This window comes from Hermetia illucens, chromosome 1 (genome assembly GCF_905115235.1).
Source record: "Hermetia illucens chromosome 1, iHerIll2.2.curated.20191125, whole genome shotgun sequence".
NCBI classification, from domain to species: domain Eukaryota; kingdom Metazoa; phylum Arthropoda; class Insecta; order Diptera; family Stratiomyidae; genus Hermetia; species Hermetia illucens.
The window spans coordinates 8,308,535-8,328,766 of NC_051849.1; the positions used below are offsets into that span (position 1 = coordinate 8,308,535).

At 42.7% G+C, this 20,232-nt stretch overlaps 1 protein-coding gene across 1 annotated transcript in view; it reads left to right on the forward strand.

The window, feature by feature from the left end:
• Positions 1–20,232, forward strand: part of LOC119648845 (protein FAM214A) — a 142,376-nt gene that overhangs the window by 119,236 nt on the left and 2,908 nt on the right. The window contains exons 3-6 of the mRNA XM_038050724.1: positions 5,224–6,096; positions 6,158–6,294; positions 6,377–8,717; positions 9,474–9,796. Coding sequence (XP_037906652.1) covers positions 5,239–6,096; positions 6,158–6,294; positions 6,377–8,717; positions 9,474–9,796 — 3,659 coding nt within the window. The 5' untranslated portion in view covers positions 5,224–5,238. The remainder of the gene's footprint in view (positions 1–5,223; positions 6,097–6,157; positions 6,295–6,376; positions 8,718–9,473; positions 9,797–20,232) is intronic.

Here is a 20,232-nt window from a genome sequence, read left to right on the forward strand (position 1 = left end):
TTCTTGGTTATGTTTCGAATTATGATACATCAAATTTTGACACATCTTATCTGAAGGTTGGTACTTCTGAACCTTGGTATATAAATGGCATTATTAGCGCGATTTCTACGCTAGTTCCGGGACTTATTGAACGATGTGTTATATGGGAGTAGTAAATGGAAAGTGACCAGTGTTATTCATAACCTCAAGAATGGTCTGTGACTGGGTTGCTCCACAACTACTGCGTGCTATCAAATGAAGCAGATTGTCAAACATCTATGCAATGGTGCGTAGGTCTGGTTGACTTTCCGAGGGACGTTATGTTGGAACTCAGTACAACATCTAATTTTTGACTGGAACCAAGGTGAATTTTTAATTTTGAAATACCCTTCCCCTAAATTTGTGTAATGTTGCTTCCAGCCGTATTCGATTTTAACCAGCTATTGGGCACAACAATTTTGACCATTTATTTCAATTGGCAAAATCAGACCATCCGAATGGATCATGGAGTTATATTTTTCTAAAAAATATGACCAGATACGTGACGTGAAAATGTCGCCTGAGTCGCAATTACACCACATTGAATAATCAACTTCCAATTACAATCGATATCCACTGTTGAATTTAAACCAGGTTACATTTTGCATTAAAAATTCTCTCCTTTTAGTCATATTTCGAGCAGACAAGCATGGTCATACCCAGCAACACAAGTAAGTCCTTGGAGACTGAAATAGCTCGAACAAATATTACGTAATCTGCCCTGTTCTGTTATGTATCATGTGATATTCTATCGGTGCAACCCATTGTACGACAAAAGCTTGTATGCAGATTATATTATGCTGATCGGCGTTGAACCGTTCACAATTCAGGGTGAACGCTTTATATTCTAATGAATATTGTATTTTTACAGAATATGGGACAACCAATGGTATCATGTCTTTTACCTAATTGACCTGCATTCGGGTTGCTATGATAAGGCACATATAAGCTCTTCAGTTTCATCACGTGCATACTAAGAATAACTGATGGTAGATATATGTTGTTCGGAGGCAGCGTATCTAGAACGGGAGCTGCTCCATGCAATATTATGGCCGTTTTGACACATACTTGCTCACGGTGTATAGTAATGAAAAACTTGAAGGAGTCATTTCATTTCTGTATGACCTATAAAATGAATGAAAGCTTCGCTGTTGCACTAGTAATTAAAGCGACCTATTTCGCTATTGTGTAGATGCTCTCAAAAGATGTATATAGAACGTGAGGAGTTTCCATTTGGGATAATGTGCACCATACAGATAGTTGACTAGTCGACGGGGAAATGTAGGTCATACATTCTTCTGATACTGTATCCTTTGGGGGTTGCTGGTAATTAGTTGCTTTTGTGCGATGCCCTGATTTGAAACTGTGTTAATTCATTGCTGCATGCAATTACATAGTATATTAAACAAAAACATTTAGATCAGCAGTGCTGCTTGGAATGTTTTGAGGCGTTTTGCAAATCTGCTGTACCATTTTTGACTTTTATTATTGATGGTAATATCTCTTCATTCATCAGGTTCTTCTTTCCATAAATATGTACGGGTTTTGTAGATGGATGTAGCTTTGAATCTCTTGGCCACCCCTCTCCTTACATCTTCCTTAGTTGAGTTCCTCATTGGGTCCGATGGGCTTCCTAACGTCTTGCTTGCACATTCCTCTATCTCTCTCTCACTGTATAATATTCAACAAAAGTCTCGAAGAATGCTACTCGTTTCATCTCTGGAAAGAGGCCTTTATCATCCCTATCCTCAGACACCCTTTAGCTGTGAACTACCTTCTAATCTCTTTTCTCTCATCTCGCTCCAAAATCCGTGAGAGAAACGTGAACGGCTGATTGACGGCGGACTTTGGTCAAAGATCACGAAGGTTTCGTGAAACACCGATCTACTGCGTCAAATCTTCTGGTCTTCGCCAACTTCGTTGCTAAATGCTCGACAGGAGGTACGTGCTATTCATACTGATTTCTTCAAAGCCTTTGGCACCGTTGACCACAATATTTTTCTCTCCAAACTCCCTGTACTCAACTCGCCTCCCCCCACTCTCTATTATCTCCTAGTTTTCTTCTTACCTCTCATATCGTTTCTGCAGAATTTCATTTCTTCGTTACTCATTCCGCTCCTTCTTTCCTTCCTCTGGTGTTCGGCTCTATACTTGGCCCCCTACTCTTTTTTTTTTATCAATGACCTCGCCTCCATCCTCACCTTCTTGTGTTTGCTTTGCGCAGACGACCTTAAATTATTTGTCTATGTTTCGTCTCTGCTGGAAGATCATTGTAATCAGCGATGTTTTCCAGCTCCTTGGGAAGTAACCAAGTTGAATAATCCTATTGAATAATTGGGTGAGTTACTTGTAGGGATAGGTGGTAACTCTTTGACCATTTTCCTGGTAATGTTGTCAGGGCCAGGACCCTGTTTCGGATTGACTTTCTGCAGTGCGCAATTGAGGACTTCTTTCGTTCTTATGCAAAATCCGCTTACTGGCCTAGCCAGGGGTAATTCCGGTAAAAGCGAATCATTGTCCGAGGAATTTGGCAGAGAAAACACCCTACAGATAAGTCGCAAACACTGCCCTTTTATCGGCATCGTTTCTCGCCCAGTTTCCATTAGCAAGCCTTAATGTTGGACCAGTCTCTACCGGCCGCTTCAATTTTTTGGTTATCCTCCATAGAGAGTAGTCGTTTCTGTGATAGGGACACTGAGACTGTTCATGAAGTGGTGATGCTGGAAGCCACTTTCTGTTTCTGCTTTCAGAGCATTTCTTAGTTTCTCCCGTTTCAGTCTCGGGGTTCGACGTTTCTGCCATTCTCGCCTCAAATTTCGGTTACTGCTTATCAGCTATTGACGACATTCTGTCGATGATATTTTCTTGAACCCACCAATACTGTTCAGCGGTTGAGCTGCTGCGACTATGCATTGATTGAATTGCTTGACAGCATTTGCGATTTCGTGGCAAGTTTTCAGTAGAACTCTGACGTGGAGATGAGCGCTGATATATTTTTGTACTTCTTCCTATTTCTTACTTTGTCGGGCCTGTTTAAATTTATTGCTTGGCTAGTGATAGTAATTATAACAGGGGAGTGATCCGAAGATGGGTCAAAGCTGGCTGTGGCGCAAATCTGGTCTCGACAGGTGTTTTTTGTAACCACAAAATCTATAAGATCAGGAATTTTGAACAGGTCAGTGAATCAAAACGTAGGCTATCCTGAAGAAATAAGATGAAGCCCTTTGGACTTGCTTATGGTATGGAACAGTAGTCTGGCTTTCAGAGATAGTATTCTTGATCCCCAGTGGGTGCCGTTGCCATTATAGTGCTCGGCGACTAAAATTACTGCAAGATTTACCACTTGAATCCTCCTTGTTTTTAGTGCAGCCAGGTATACTGTGTAAATCTCGTCAGATTACACAAACACTTGGTAGTTTACAATATGGTTTTGTATCGCCAAAGTCCTGGCAGTTGCACGGATCTAATCCTCTTATGAGGGAAAGATTTGCCTTTGAATATATTTTCCTTTTTATTGACTGAACGTCTTTGGTAATGCATACCATTACGTATTTCAGGGACCAACGTCTCCTTCAATGTTTTATCTTTGAAAATTTTCTTTACAATTTGGATTTTTTTGTAGCTATTCCTTTAATTATGATATGTTAATTATGCTGCTATTCTTCTCCTAGTTCTTTCTAAAAGTTCCACCAAGGTGGAAAAATTGTTGCCCATGTCCGTGTTTAGCCTTTTTTTCGGGAGGAATTTTTGAGATCTGGAGGCTCTCATAGGAGTCTAGTTTTTTTAACGTTGTTCATTTTCTTCAAAACATTGGCATTGTTTAACGGCAAATGATGTCCCTGCTCTATTATATGTCTGGCAACCGAGGACTTTATGTGTGAGTTATTCTTATTTTTAGCGGATTCAGCCTCCTTTATGTGTTCTAACACCCTAAACTAGTCGTTTTGTTCGCCCTATATAAATCTTGTCGCAGTCTGGGCAGAGAATCTTATAAATTTTTCATCTCAGGCAGGGTCTGCCTCGTCTTCTTTTTCCGTTCCGGAATCTTGCTCTCGAAACGTCAATGACAATCCTTGCTGTGTGGGCTGTGGCTTCATCCTGCTGAAACCAGATGTTTTCCAGTTCAAAATCATCCAATTCGATCATGATCATATAACGAGCTGAAATTGACCGGGACGGTTTGGTTGTCTTCTTCACAAAAATAAGAGTGAATGACCACATTTCTGGAGAGGTCACATCACACTGTAACCCCGCTGGAATACAGAGGTCTCTGGTGAAGCTTCGTGGGATTTGTTATGTTCCAATAGTGCATGTTTTGTTTATTGACACATCCACCGAAGTGGAAATGTGCCTGGTCCCAAAAAAAATGACGGCGTACCGTGGAAGCAAGTTGTTTGGTTTCATAATCACTTGGCAGCAATTCATGGACGACTACCATTTTGTAAGAACGGAAGATGTTCTTTAACTATTCGTTGAATGAAAAGCTTCGAAATCCCAAGATTGTTTGACTTGTCTCCGTATTGAACGCCGAGGAGGTTCAATGTTTTCTAGGGTAGTGACGATTTTTTAATGTACCCTTCTGATTGATGACATTTTTCCAGTAGTATCGAATGTATTTACTCGCGAAACAATTCGATTTTGGCGCAGACGACAAAATTGAACCCCCACCGTACCCTGGACGTGAATAATTGCATGCGCGTTTTCCAAAAAGTTTTTCACACAAAACGTGCCCGTTGCACTGATTTCACCATGTTGGCAACTGAGTGGGATCCCTCTTATCTTCCTCTGTCGAATGATACCACTCCCCACCACCCACATCTGCTATACGAGGAATGCCCCCACTGTTTGTGGCCCTCCACCCTGTACTTCCACTCCCCGCCCCCGAGACTTTACCGGTCCTATAACGCGGTTCAACTTGGGGCCTTTGATTCTGTCTCTTTTCTTAGTTTAAGCGTGCTATGTTGCGCTGACTACTCCATGTTGGCAACTGAGTGAGGTCACAACAAACTTCCCACCCACCTCTGCCGAATGATACCAGTCCCCACCATCCATATCCGCTACAAGAGGAATGCCCCCACTATCTGTGGCGCTCCAGCCTTTCTTTACTTTCTGTGCATTGTCTGTAAAATAAAATAAAATAATCATAGGACCAAAATGGAAGATGAAACTTCATTTTATTTATTCACATGTTTTTTTTAATTGCAGGCAACCGAAGCAACCATGATTCCTACTTCAGTGAATGGACCGGGTAGTGCCCAAACGGCAACAACGGCGACTACCGGGATAGCTTCATTGATTTTGGAGGGAAGAGCTCTTTCTGACGATGACTATGTGATGATAACTGCAACTAACCCGGCACGTTTAGAATACCAAAGTCGGCGAGTAACTGACGAACGAAAGCTACCCGCTTACTTAACATCTCGACCATCTAATCTCCACAATACAACATTCGATTTTAACTATGTGTATTCATCGAATTCAGGCGAAGCAAGTACATCTGATCCAACTCTACAACACATGCAACGTCTGCGACAGAAACTCGGACAACTTAGGCAATCTTCACCAAGTACAAGTCGTGGCGAACAATTGAGCGCCGAACAAGCTATCGCAATAGGTTTGAACAATAGATGCAACAACAGCTTAACATCTCCGGAAGAAGTCGATGATGGAGATAATGAATTGGTGAAATATCTTCAGCGGAAGCAACCTATCAATAAATTCGTGAATCCTATTACGGTTACTCTTCAATCGTTAGCAACTACTTGTCTTCGAACAGCTGCACCACGATCTAGTAAGGGGCTAATGGAACCCGGCGAACAGTTCTTTAATAGCACACGGTTGGGTGGTAGTGCTGGTAGCAGTTACGGCGGGGTTAAAGCCTCGACAAGTGGTTATGGATCTGAAAATTTTATCCCGAAAACAATAAAAACACCACCAACTAGGAGCAGCGATAGAATGAATGCTCCTAAACAGGGACCACACTGTGATCAGTTCCTCCGAAAAGTGGGTCTGATCAAAGCTGACCCATTAGCTGATGTCGAGGAACATATCTGTGATATGGCAAATTTACACGAAATTGTATGTATTTTGTTGAAGTCATTTATGTGAGTAATATTGTTCACTTTATTTGTGTTTACAGTGCTTTCTTTGGCAATTGCACTGCCGTCAAATTGATTTTATCATGTCCACTATGGATCCGATATGCATAGAAGTCTATTTGGGACCAGAGAATCACGAGATTCTTTTGGAACAGTGGATCATCCAACAAAAAGAAAAGTAAGTAGACTTTCATGAAGTAAGAAATGCAAGTTTTGGTCATTAAGCTAATGGAATTTCCGATGTTTGTTTGTTTCCACAGATCGACTACACCAACAATGACATTACAATCACTTTTGAACGCAATACGTAGTCAATTGTATTTTTCGCAAATAACTGCTTGGACGGACCTAATAAAAAATGCCAAGCCAAATGATCGTGATATCATCGAGCACGGTCGTATTAAGTTGGTGGAGAAAGTGGAAAATGGCGCTACCATAAGAACACCACGTCTAGACATCTTCTATCGTATTCGGGCTTACGATGCGACTGCCTGTTTTAATTCGAAACCAAATGTTCATGATTTCCCTAATGTTGTGATATCGGAAAATTGTTCCATTTCGGTATGCCTAAAAAGTCTTCCACGTATTCAAAACGGAATACCGAGAATCAATTTCGTCGAAAACGAGAATACAAACAACCCAAATAATACTAGCTGTAATAGTAGTAATAACAATAATAATAGTAATTGTAGTCATAATACCTGCCCGGCTTCAGCGGTAGCGAGTAGTAGTAGCGTTGCTAGCGATAGCAGTACGGATCAATCAAATTCTTCGGTTGACGAGTCTATGGTTCTAGATGATCGTTTGAATTTTCCGTGCCAAGAGAAAGGCAAGCATCGATGTGCTTTTGACGAGGAATATGGCAATTCGGATGCTCTTGTTGAGGAAATGGTAAGCGCTGAACGATCCCATCGTGAAAAACAATTGCTGAAATACAGAAAACGTATGATGAAGCGTGACAAGAAAACAAAAATGGCTTCAGGAAGCAGTGGGAAGGTCTGTAATGAAACTGCCATAACATCTTTATCCACAAACAGTCCGCCGAAGCCGGAACAATTCCAACAACAACATATACAACCAGAACATATTAAGCAAGGATGTAACGGTGAAAATCACTTAAAATCAACAAATTATCAACCGTTACATCATCATCAACCATCCATCCCTGAATTCGGTTCAATAAACTCCTATCGGCCACCATTATATTGCACTCAGGAAACAACGGTGGCAGAGGGAGTGCAAACCAATTCCGTCGAAATGGTGTCAATTGGAACGCAAACGCCTAATTTTCCATTCTTCTTTCCGTCTTGCGAAAATTGTGGCCACAAAATGGAATTCACTTGTCTACACTGTGTTAACAATACGGAAAAGCATACAGAAGCAATAGTAAATGATAGCTGCCAGGATGAAATGGATGGAACTTTCAGTTCAGCAAATGGTTCATCATCACCACCAGAACCACCAAAATTAGGAAAAGGTGACTTACTTCTCCAAGCCATTGTTCGTACTCCCCGCCATAGATTCTACTCAGATACACGTAACAATAACAACAATGTTTTGACTTCTAATTTAAAAAATCCACCTCAGACGAAAACAAATGATTGCCAGCTATGTAAGCGGCAGAAAACACAACACATTTATAGAAATTCACCGCAGGCTGAGAATAATATGTCTATGCCTTGTGCCAATGAACAGAATGGTTACAAATTCGCCAAGTCGTATTTTGCAGCCGCTAGCGATGCAAACGAATCAGTGGATCGACATATGTCAGCAGATTGTGCCTGTTTGGATGAGTACGCTGAAAATTGCTGCATAAAGTCGAATACACTGGATCCGCATCCTTCGCCAGACAAACTGTTAAGCCGTACCAACGCCAATTCAGCAGAATTGAAACTTTGCGAAAATATCGACGCTCAGTTCAAAACTCCGAAGACAGCTCCAATTGTTTCAAATCAAAGCAGTCCCAAAAACCATCACAAGCCTACACCGCTTTTCATTAACTGCTCTGGAAAGCTACCGCCATACAAGTCAATACCTAAAATCAATTTGACTAACATTTTCAGTGATTCACCGTCAACCTCATGCGCATCAGCACCCATTCCTATTCTATCATCGGACGTGGATGGAATCAGCGCTGCCTTCAGTTTCGACAATATCAACAATAGTCCTGATATACCAGTCCAGAAATCTAGCTCGGCTCCGACACTTCCAAATTCACCGTCACTATCGCCACGCTTTCTAAAACAGGCAGCAATATATAAAAGACGCTCTCGTCATTTATCTGATCGTTCTTCCGAAAGATCTTCAATTGGATCGGATGAGCAATTCTCTGATGAAGACTTAGAAAGCTTATATAGTCCTACATCGTCACCTGTGAAAACTCGATTGTTCCTGAAATCAAGCGGGTTTGGACGACGTCCGATTCTGGGCAGTTTCGAGGAGTCTCTATTTCAGAAACGTTTTGTACCAAAAAGTCAAGCAGCTGGATATAAAGTGTTGCTTGGAGCATCTGGTGGATTTTGTCCCACACAATTAACGATACCGGCCATTGCTAGTTTTTACGAGCTACCGAACGCATCGACGTTGAGCACACCTTATGTGGTTAGTTTTTAGTTTCTCTAAGAGGAATTTCGTTTCAAATGAATATGTGTGAGTAGGTGCGAAATAAATATTAGGTCAGCTGCCTAAGTTGACTTGTAAAGTGCAGAGGCCTAAATAGTTTGTATGTCCTGCTCAAGATATTTGTGTTTTCATTTCTTGTTACTTCTATTTTAGTGAATCTGGGACAGGACCACTTTTTAAAAACTCAAATAGCCGTAGAATGGTCCTTTGTGCAATCTACTTGCATGTAGGATCATTTAAAGCATATTTGAACTTTAGGAGATAGCATTATAGCATTTTTTGTTCAGCATAGCTTCCCCACTAATAGTAGATTCTTTGGAGGCAAAGGGGTGCATAAAACTATATTTAGAATCAAAACATCTATGCTTTAGTATGATCCAAACTGAGGACTTACTCCTAAATCCGCAGTAGAAGACTCATTTCATAATAAAATAAAAAAAAAACATAACGCAACGTTGATTTGATAGGTTTTCGCTGTGTTGAAGTTGATATGAGTACAGTTAGAACCTTTTTTGGTTTCGCACCATATGTTTTGTTGTCTACTCTAGTTGAGTATCAAAAGTACTGGTCGTTTGACCACGTCCATTCAGAGCCGACAGAGTCACTACATATTCGAACAGTTTTTTAGCTTACGGCATTGCAGGACCTGATTAACCAATCAAACCACACATATCTTTTGAAACATTGCAAGTATAGTTCGAAAAATGATCTTCAAAGTGAAATTTCTAATTTCAGTGCGAAATACGTTTATCTCGAAAAGGCTACACCGTACCGCGCGTTGGAACTATACAAGCAACCCTTCTCAATCCTTTGGGAACGGTCGTTCGCATGTTTGTCGTCCCGTATGATTTTCGTGATATGCCTGCAATGAGTCAAACATTTATACGACAGCGAATCTTAGCAGTAGATGCTAGCAGTGTTACATCAGAAAGCATAGAATCCTCACCTGGCTCGACATCGCCAGCAGTTGTACCATCTGGAAACTTGAGTGGCCTTGATCACAAAAACGTATCACATGGCGAACAAATGCGCACGTTAAGATATGCAATACATTTGAGGTAAGTCTATCTTTTATACGCAATTTAGGTTAGTGTAATTGTTAAAAAAAAGGTTCAGTGACATATTTTACATCTAAGGAAATTACATTTTAGATTATGGTTTCACAATTGTGGCTTTTGTTCGACTCCCAATTTGTGTCTTATCTCAACACGAGAGATTGTGAGGTCTTATCATCGTCATGAACGGCGCAACGACCAGTATCCGGTATAAGCCTGCCTTAGTAAAGGACCCCAGACATTCCGGTTTGCGCCGAGGTCCACCAATTCCATATCCCTAAAAGCTGTCAAACGTCCTGGCCGACGCCATCACTAAGGCCACGTCTTCTTTTTCTACCACAGATATTGGCCTTATAGACTTACCGGGCTGGACCATCTTTACCCATACGGGTTAAGTAACCCGCAACCTGTTGATCCGGATTTTATCCACAAGCAGGCGATTGTGGTATCTCTCATAAATTTCATCGTTATAGAGTTTTCGGAACCGTCCATTCTTATGTAGTTGTTCAAAAATTCTTCGTTTTTGTAAGGTAAAATAGGCTCTGTTGGCGCCCAACAATTGTATGCGGATTTCATGGTGGTAGATTTTAGCGGTTGTGATTTTCATCATCATCATCATCATCAATGGCACAACAACCGGTATCCCGTCTAGGCCTGCCTTAATAAGGAACTCCAGACATCCCGGTTTTGCGAGGAGGTCCACCAATTCGATATCCCTAAAAGCTGTCTGGCGTCCTGGCCCACGCCATCGCTCCATCTTAGGCAGGGTCTGCCTCGTCTTCTTTTTCTACCATAGATATTGCCCTTATAGACTTTCCGGGTGGGATCATCCTCATCCATACGGATTAAGTGACCCGCCCACCGTAACCTATTGAGCCGGATTTTATCCACAACCGGACGCTCATGGAATCGTCCATCCTCATATAGGGGGCCAAAAATTCTTCGGAGGATTCTTCTCTCGAACGCGGCCAAGAGTTCGCAATTTTTCTTGCTAAGAACCCAAGTTTCCGAGGAATATATGAGGACTGGTAAGATCATAATCTTGTACAGCAAGAGCTTTGACCCTATGGTGAGACGTTTCGAGCGGAACAGTCTTTGTAAACTGAAATAGGCTCTGTTGGCTGGCAACAACCGTGCGCGGATTTCATCATCGTAGCTGTTGTCGGTTGTGACTTTCGACCCTAGATAGGAGAAATTGTCAACGGTCTCAAAGTTATATTCTCCTATACTTATTCTTCTTCGTGTTTGACCAGTGCGGTTTGATGTTGTTGGTTGATTTGTCTTCGGTGCTGACGTTGCCACCATATATTTTGTCTTGCCTTCATTGATGTGCAGCCCAAGATCTCGCGCCAATAGCCGCCTGCTCGATCTGGATGAAGGCAGTTTGTACGTCTCGGGTGGTTCTTCCCATGATGTCGATATCGTCAGCATAGGCCAGTAGTTGGGTGGACTTGAAGAGGATCGTACCTTTTGCATTTACCTCAGCATCACGGATCACTTTCTCGAGGGCCAGGTTAAAGAGGACGCATGATAGGGCATCCCCTTGTCGTAGACCGTTGTTGATGTCGAATGGTCTTGAGAGTGATCCTGCTGTTTTTATCTGGCCTCGCACATTGGTCAGGGTTAGCCTAGTCAGTCTTATTAATTTCGTCGGGATACCGAATTCTCTCATGGCCATGTGCAGTTTTACCCTGGCTATGCTATCATAGGCGGCTTTAAAGTCGATGAACAGATGGTGCAACTGTTGTCCATATTCCAACAGTTTTTCCATCGCTTGCCGCAGAGAGAAAATCTGATCTGTTGCTGATTTGCCTGGAGTGAAGCCTCTTTGGTATGGGCGTATGGGGCTATCCGGCCTAACAAGATAGTGGAGAATATCTTATAGATCGTACTCAGTAACGTGATACCTCTATAATTGCTGCACTGTGTGATATCTCCCTTCTTATGTATGAGACAGATAATACCTCGTTGCCAATCATCAGGCATTGATTCGCTGTCCCATACCTTGAGCACAAGTTGATGAACCACTTGGTGTAACTGGTCGCCTCCATATTTAACCAATTCGACTGTAATTTCATCAGCTCCTGGCGACTTATGATTTTTTAGCCGATGAATTACACGGACTGTTTCTCCTAAACTTGGTGGTGGCAGCATTTGTCCGTCGTCTTCAGTTGGCGGCACCTCCAACTCGCCGATGTTCTGGTTGTTCAGTAGCTCATCAAAGTACTCAACCCATCGCTCTAATATGCCCATTCTGTCGGAAATCAGATTTCCCTCTTTGTCTCGGCAGGATGAGCATCGAGGTGTATAAGGCTTCATCCTGCTGACTTGTTGGTAAAACTTCCGCGCCTGGTACGGTTGCTCCCTGTACTTTTCTAGTTCACAGACTTGTTGGTTCTCCCAGGCTTCCTTTTTCCGTCTGTGAAGTCGCTTCTCCGCTCGACGGAGTTCGTGATAAGTCTCTGCGCGTGCCCGCGTTCTTTGAGAATGCAACATTACTCGGTATACGGCATTCTTCCGTTCCGTTGCTAGCTTACATTCATCGTCAAACCAGCCGTTCCGACTCCTTTTACGGCTGGGGCCAAGTATATTTGTGGCCGTATCCATGATAACGTTCTTCAGGTGGTTGTGAAGATCATTTGTTGATGCTTCATCTCCAGGTCCTCTGTTGACTGCGGTTATTGCGACATCCATTTCCCTCTTATAGGTGTCGCGGAGGGTTGTGTTGTGGATGGCTTCAGTGTTCACTCTCACCCGATTGTCAGAGGGGATTCTAGGTGGTATTGTTATTCGAGCTCGGAGCACCATGCCAACGAGAAAGTGGTCCGAGTCTATATTGGCCCCCCTATATGTTCTGACATTCATCAAGGCTGAGAGGTGGCGGCGTTCAATCAACACGTGGTCAATTTGGTTGAAAGTGGTCCCGTCTGGAGAGGCCCACGTATGTTTGTGGACCGCTTTCCGCGCAAACCAGGTACTTCCAACAACCATTTCGTGTGACCCTGCTAATTGAATAGTCCGCAGTCCGTTATCATTTGTTTTTTCGTGTAAGCTATGGGAGCCAACGTATCGCCTGAATACGGGCTCCTTCCCTACTTGGCTGTTAAAATCCCCAAAAATGATTTTGATATCATATCTGGGACAGGCTTCGAGGGTTCGTTCTACTGCCTCGTAGAAGGTATCCTTCTCCGACTCTGCAGTCTCCTCTGTAGGGGCGTGAACGTTTATGAGGCTTATATTTCTAAACTTGCCTCGCAAGCGCAGAGTGCATAGCCGTTCGCTTATGTTTTCAAAGCCGATAACAGCAGGTTTCATTTTTTGGCTGACTAAGAAACCTACTCCGAGCACATGGTTTACTGGATGACCGCTATAATATATGGTGTAGTGGCTCTTCTCCAGGAAACCGGTCCCTGTCCATCGCATCTCTTGCAACGCTGTTATATCAGCCCTATATTGGGACAGGGTATCGGCTAGCTGCTCATGAGCTTCATCTCTGTACAGGGAGCGCACGTTCCATGAGAAAATGCGCAAATCGTTGTTCCTTTGTCGTTGCTGGGTCCGTCGTTTTAAAATCCGTCCTGTCCGAGGCTCCTGTTGTGGCTTCGTAACGAGTTGTTTTCCGTGTAGGGTTGTCAGCCCTACCCAACCCCCAACCTGGAGGACCAGTTGGTACAATTTGTCCCGTTTTTAGGCGCGGGAGACTCGCCTTCATCGTTCTCCGTTTGCAGCTTTTCGTTAAGAAAGAGCTCCCAGCGGTCACCACGTGGAGGTGGAGATAAGGTTTGGTAGTAGAGCTGTTGGTGTTGGTTCAGCAGGCATTTCCCAGGTTTTATGCTCCATTGTGGGTACCAATCCACGTTTCGCCCCGGGACCTATACTACCCTTTGACGACCTTTGTGATTTTAGATCCAAGATCAAATTTGTAGTCTCCTATCTTTACTGTTCTCATTAGACAGTGGTTTATGAGGTGTCATATTGGCGTTTAAATAATAATTCTCTGTTTATCATCTCCTTAATTTTCTTCATCTTGAACTTCGGACAATAGATCATTATGTACTCTAGCCAGTCAACGAAGAGGTCATCTAATCCTACTTCAAACTAGATCCATTGTTTGATCTATCGATCTTAAAACGGACTCGTAAAAAAGACGAACACACCTACTACCGTATCCAAAATCATTTTCATAGAGACTAAAATCGATAGGGCAGCATGAAGAAGTGACGTCGTGCGGTCTCTGAGGCTTTGATAGCAAGGTCAACTCCTGGTTCTATCACTGGATGAAAGATATTCCCCCAAATATGCACGATTCAAATGTACTCATGAATAATTCGATACTGGTTTTATCATTCCCCTTAAGGGGTCAACTCCACTTGTAACTTTGAAAAAAAATCGATTTTTCTGTTTGATTTTTTTAAATCCTTCGATCAAACACTAGTTTTTATTGTTATTTAATTAACTCCATTGATATTTTTTGTTTCAAACGATCCAGTGCGCCACAATTTTCAATTCTAGAGCCTTGTTTTCTACGGAAGTTTCTTCTCAATAATCCCCCCGGAAAAAGATTTATATGGTTTGAATAAGGAGGTAGTTAGCCGAAAACTGAACGACACTGAAGAAGGGGACAGTTGGTCCCCGAAATAAAACGTATTTGTATACATTACCAAATACTTTTGGTCAATAAAAAGGAAAATATCTTTCACTTAACGATTTGTAATTATTTTTAATGAGGGGGGTACTAGGCCATTCCTGTTGAAATATTTTCTCTTCAAAAGCCTCGGTGGACCAGCAAATAATCCTAATTGTTTGCTTTCGTTTATTGTTTTCTGCGTTTCCAATATCGAGAAAAATGATGGTGGTCACTGTGGGCGTAGTGTTTATTCATCCGCCAGACCATTTCTCTCGACAATGAAGGTGTTGAAATATGTCACGTCCCTCTACTTTGGGAAGTAGGTACGCCTTAAACTGTTGGTTCGTAGAAGGGCTACCTCCACAAATGCTTCGAGTAGGGTTTGATTCCAAGTGTTCGTTACTTAATATCCGCGTGTTTAAATAGCAATTATTTTACGGTCCTAGTCTCTTGTGTCTAATAACAAACCGCCTAAGACCTCCTCGTATTGTGCTATTTTTATGGCATAGTAGGGGTAGATATACCCAAATATGGCTTTTGGTCTTACAAAACCGATTCCCGCGGATGCTATGTGTATGTTGTTTTCCTCATGCCGCGGAATGGTTGAGATTGATTTATATCAACCTCATTTATCTATGCGGTTCACCTTCTATCAATATGTCGGCTATTTGTCATGACTCGCAACGTGCCGGTGGTCCAAACATTTTTTCTCGTGGCACAAGAACGTGCAGTCTTTAATATTTGCTCTCGTCTCACTATTTCCTACAGCTTCTCGACCTATCGCGTTGACTGCTTCATGCTTCTGTAAGGCCGGCCGCAATCAAGGTATCTGAAGCATACTTTTATACAGAGGTAGAGACAACTGCTTCCTGAGCCTACATATAATCAACCTACTTTTATTTTTCTATGGCTCCCTATTCTATGCCATTAACATAAAATTTAGTACAAATAAATACCCGCCAAACAACTTTATTCAGGTCTTTGGATTCAATTGTTGTTGATTCCAATTCCACCATCACATACCCTGTCTTCGTCTGGCATTACCGCTCAAGTACTTCATTCCCGGATTCCAGTCTTGCCTTTCGAAGAATCGTAGCACTATCTCTTTTGTGATAATTCCTTTCAGGTGAATCTTTTGTGTTCTTTTTTTTGTACAACAACTCTCCTTCCCATTATCGATTATTTCAAGGTCAACTTCTTGCGCTGCATCACTGCACTCAACAGGTATCGATTATACCGCCAACCATCCACTATTTATTTACTATTGCCAGTGGGTATTCTGACTTGACTTAAATGAGTGAGTGTAAACTTAAGGACACATGTTAATTGGAAAGTAATAGTAGCCGTGATTAAGCATGGTTTAAGAAAAGGATTATCCTTGCCCCCTAGTGTCTGGAGCTAGGCTCAACAATCTTGGTGTTAATGTCTAATTTGTTGGCTATTCCAACAAATCATTCGATTAGTTCGAAAGACTATTGGTGCACCAGAGAGTCAAACTCCGAAGCGGAAAAAACCGACATGGGTTGCAGGACACATAATCCTGTTGATGTTACAGTAAGTTGCCCAAAATCAAAAGCAACCAAGAGATGTCAAGGGTGGGAGGGAGCCCCATCAATACAGCCTTAATAATAGCTGAGGCTTGAAGAAGGATGACATCGAGGATTCAATCTATTATGGATTTCCCTCCGTAGAGCGCGGCTCCGGATCCACAAGTTTCCCAGATCCACGCGGGCAAGTCTTAATTGATGCATTATTTCTAGTTTAGCATTGACCCGTTTTGAAATATTTTGCCTTTTTCTTTCTCCATTTATAATTTAGCTTTGCAGATGACTCCAATGTATCAGATAAAGAACACGAAATTTGTAGATGCCCGTTACGGAACTTGAGTGCTCAAGAGGACTGCTCAACATTCCCGAGCCTGATTAGCGTATTGGCGAACGCATACAATCAATTTTCACTACTTTCGCTTTCGGTTTTTGGAAAGGCTCTGCCCTCGTGGTTGTTTATAACACAGACATCCTTTAACAGCAAATAGCATGCAGATTTTTCATTGAAGAGAACATTACGAAGCAATCTTCATCTAAGAAGTGAGGAAACGGAAAATTGTATATGAAATGTAGAACTATGTCTCTTTTTTTTCTCCCCTTTGTCTACAAACAGGCGAACCCATCACTTCGATATTTTCCAGGTAACCTTATTGGGATCTTGACGTTCCATTTCTTGAAAGACCGTCAAAATGGCGCTTTGGCTACCTCAGGTTTACTTGAAAACTGTTTTTAAGACTCAATACGCAAGTTTTTTTATTGCGTACATATTGAAGGAAAAGGTTCTATCCGAAGAAGTTAATCTTATCGGAAAGATGAAAATGTTCTTGTCACAGGAGACCAGATGGACCAGACATCCGGCAAAAATGAAAAATATTCTACATATGAGGAGCATATATTGGCGTCTTAGCATATAAAACACTAGAAACTTGCCACTACATTCCGTGTCAAATAGATAAATATAATTCAAGTTTTCGTCGCCTTTTAAGGTAGATAAAGAGTATGTTAAAATGTTGAACCCAGTGGAGTTTCTATTTCAGCAGGTATTTCTTGGTAATTCACATTGATTCCTTCAAGTTTCCCAGTTGATTCTCTGCCCTCCTTAGCACCTTACTAAAGTCCTGGTAGCTTTAATGGACTTCGGGCGGATGCGGTACAGACAGTGGGTCTCATTCGCTACAAGTTCCAAGCGAATCATTCCCGCGATATGACACACGCTGTCCAATCCTATACTAACATATTTCGTTATGTCAAACTCTCCCTTCTCCGTTTCATCGTGTTGGCCAGTGATCCCGCTCAGACAGCAGCCACGCATAGCAGGATGGATTTCATCGCCCCTGTGATAAGTAGCCGGTGACTATATTTCAGCGCTCCAATATTTGGCATCATTTGGCATCAATTGGAGTACCAGTAGCATTGGCTAGGGCTGTCTTCAAAAACTGGAAACAAGCTTCCAAAAAAAAAACAGGTGGCAGAGCCTAAATGCTTTTAGACACACTAAACTTTTCCTGCCAGAACCCAACATGCGTACCACAAAGTTTATTCTGTCGAAAAGCAGGAGAACTTGCAGGAGTATTGTGGGCATTGTGACAGGCCATTATTCACTAGCTGGACATATGTTCAGAAAAGGAATTATTCAAGTGCTAATATTGCACTAGGAAGGGCGTAACAGCGCTATATATGGATGATCTTACAAAGCCCGCTCCCGGGAATGCCATTGTATCTTATATGGCTGCGTTTCCAGATGAGTCTTTGATCCACGTACCACTATCGTAAATTCGATATTCTTCGCAGATTACCGTCATGTCCACATTCGATTTTCGAATGGAGCTGCCTCGCAACGGTTGAGGTTGATTTGTATCAACCTCATTTAGTCCTACGATTCAGCTGCCTCCTAAATGCCAGACACCATCTAGGTCCTATCTCTTGCTTTCAAGCTCTAACTTCTGCTTTGTTCACCTAGCAACATTTCCATCTGCGCGAAAACTATCCGTTGACTTCTTGCTGGATTTTTTTTAACTTCAATATCAGATCCCCTTTCTGCGTTCGCCTGGTACGTCTTACACTTTTGCCCAAATCTGTCAATCCCGAATCTGCTTCGATTTTCCAAAAGATATTCTTGGAAATAGTGAATATTTTCGAACGAATCCTGTTTTCTGTTTCTTGGCGTGTCCACCTTTGTTAATTGCTAGAGTTTATGAACTGCCGATTCTTCCTCTTTTATCAATGTTCAGGCTGTAATCGAGGAACTACCAGCTTTCCTCACAATTTTCGGTGGCTCAGCTTTCTTCGGCGAAGAGGCCTTTTTCTTTTTGGTCGCTTGCTAGGCACCAAGGGTTCACTAATTTCGGCCCTACTCCGTTTTCTCGCATCGTTGCGATGGTATCATCTTCGTTCTTGTGGTTACCTGAAATGTGCTTCAGCTCCTCTACGACTTCCCGAGACGCCTGCAGTTCTTCTCTTGGGGCGACTCACTTGGGAAAGTGGATTTCACTCATCGAAAATATTTAGTTTCTCTACCTAAATGCTGACCACATTGCCTCCTAGTGTACCGTTACGGTCTTGAATGAAGTGCTCTAACACACTTCAAGGCCCTAATCCAACATCGATTGTTGCGCCAACGATTATTATTTCCGAGTTATCACAATCTCGGCAGATGCCGAACTTTACCTAATACTAGCACTAAGTGCCAAGCATTTAGGCTCGGACGATCCTACCTACTTAAATACTAAAGGGGCACTGGTGGTGGTGGCCGGTGGTAGGTCAGTGGGAGAATCCGTCGAGTATTCCCCGCAACATCGAGGACGTATGCAGAATGGTGTACTTCTGCATGGTTTGAACCAGACTGCGCGAAAGTCCCAGGACATCAAAGAGCTCCCCAGCACACATCCATCTGCTCGACAGATGCAAATCGACAAATGGCTGCCAAAGACAATTCACGTGTTTACCGTGCATTGCCTTCGACTTCCATTCATCGATCCGCTCCTGGTCCGACTTCATCCCACTCAGAGGATTGAATGATCGATCCTTCAAGTTAAGTGGAGTCGGTCCACAGTGTGCTTTACAGACAGCCGCATGCAAGGGACTCGCCTGCTCTTTGCTGTAAAAATAAGCGCGCAACAAGTCGACTTGGCGATGATGTTGTGCCGCCACGTCAACCACGCCCCTATCTCCGATGTCACGAGGCAGGTTCATCCGCTCCACGGCAGACTTTGGGTGATGCATTCGGAATTTGGACATAGTTGTCCGTATCCGCCGCTGGATGTTTTCCAGGTCGGTTTTCGTCCACGACAATATTGCGAATGCATAATCCAGTGAAGGGATAGCGAATACATTCAACGCGCTTATTTTATTTTTCCCCGAGAGATGCGATTTCAGCACCAGCTTTACACGTCGCAGGAATTCGGACAGCAGAGCATCCTTCAGATCACCAACTCGAGCATGGGTTCCTTGCAGAATTCCTAGGTACTTGTAGAAGTCTGTCTCGGTCATAGCTTCGATGTGGAGGTCACCAATGCTATGTTCGGCATGCGGCTCGTGATGACCTTTGCGGATGGCTTGGATTCGACACTTGTCTAATCCAAACTCCATCCGAATATCACGGCTGAACATGGCTATTATTCGCAACAGACTTCTAAGATGGTTGTCAGTACCAGCATACAGCTTGATGTCATCTAAGTACATCAAGTGTGTCAGTTCGCACTTAGCACGTAGGTCATACTTTATTGCAAAACCATGCCCTCTAGCATCATTCAGTAGCCATGAAAGCGGGTTCAGTGTCATACAAAACCAAAGGGGACTCAATGAATCCCCCTGGAAGATGCCCCTCCGTATACGGATGGGCTCTGAGGTATTAGCACCCTCAGATGTACGGACTGATAAGGTGGTATGCCACCCTTCCATGACTGTCGCCAAAAACTTTATTAGTTTCGGATCAATGCGATACAGATGTAGGATATCGATTAGCTAGGTATGCGGAACGCTGTCGAAAGCCTTGGCATAATCGATATAGCAACTGAAGAGGTTTTTTTGGCCTCTAGTTGCTTGTCCTACAACTACCGAGTCAATAATGAGTTGCTCTTTGCAACCCCTTAACCCAACTCGGCAGCCCTTCTGCTCCTCGGACAGAATGTTGTTGGTCTCGAGGTGCGCATTGATCCTTCCACTAATAATGGACGTGATGAATTTGTAGAGGGTTGGTAAGCAAGTGATCGGTCTTGTGTCTGCGGGGTCCTGCACCGTGTCCTTCTTAGGGATAAGGTAGGTAA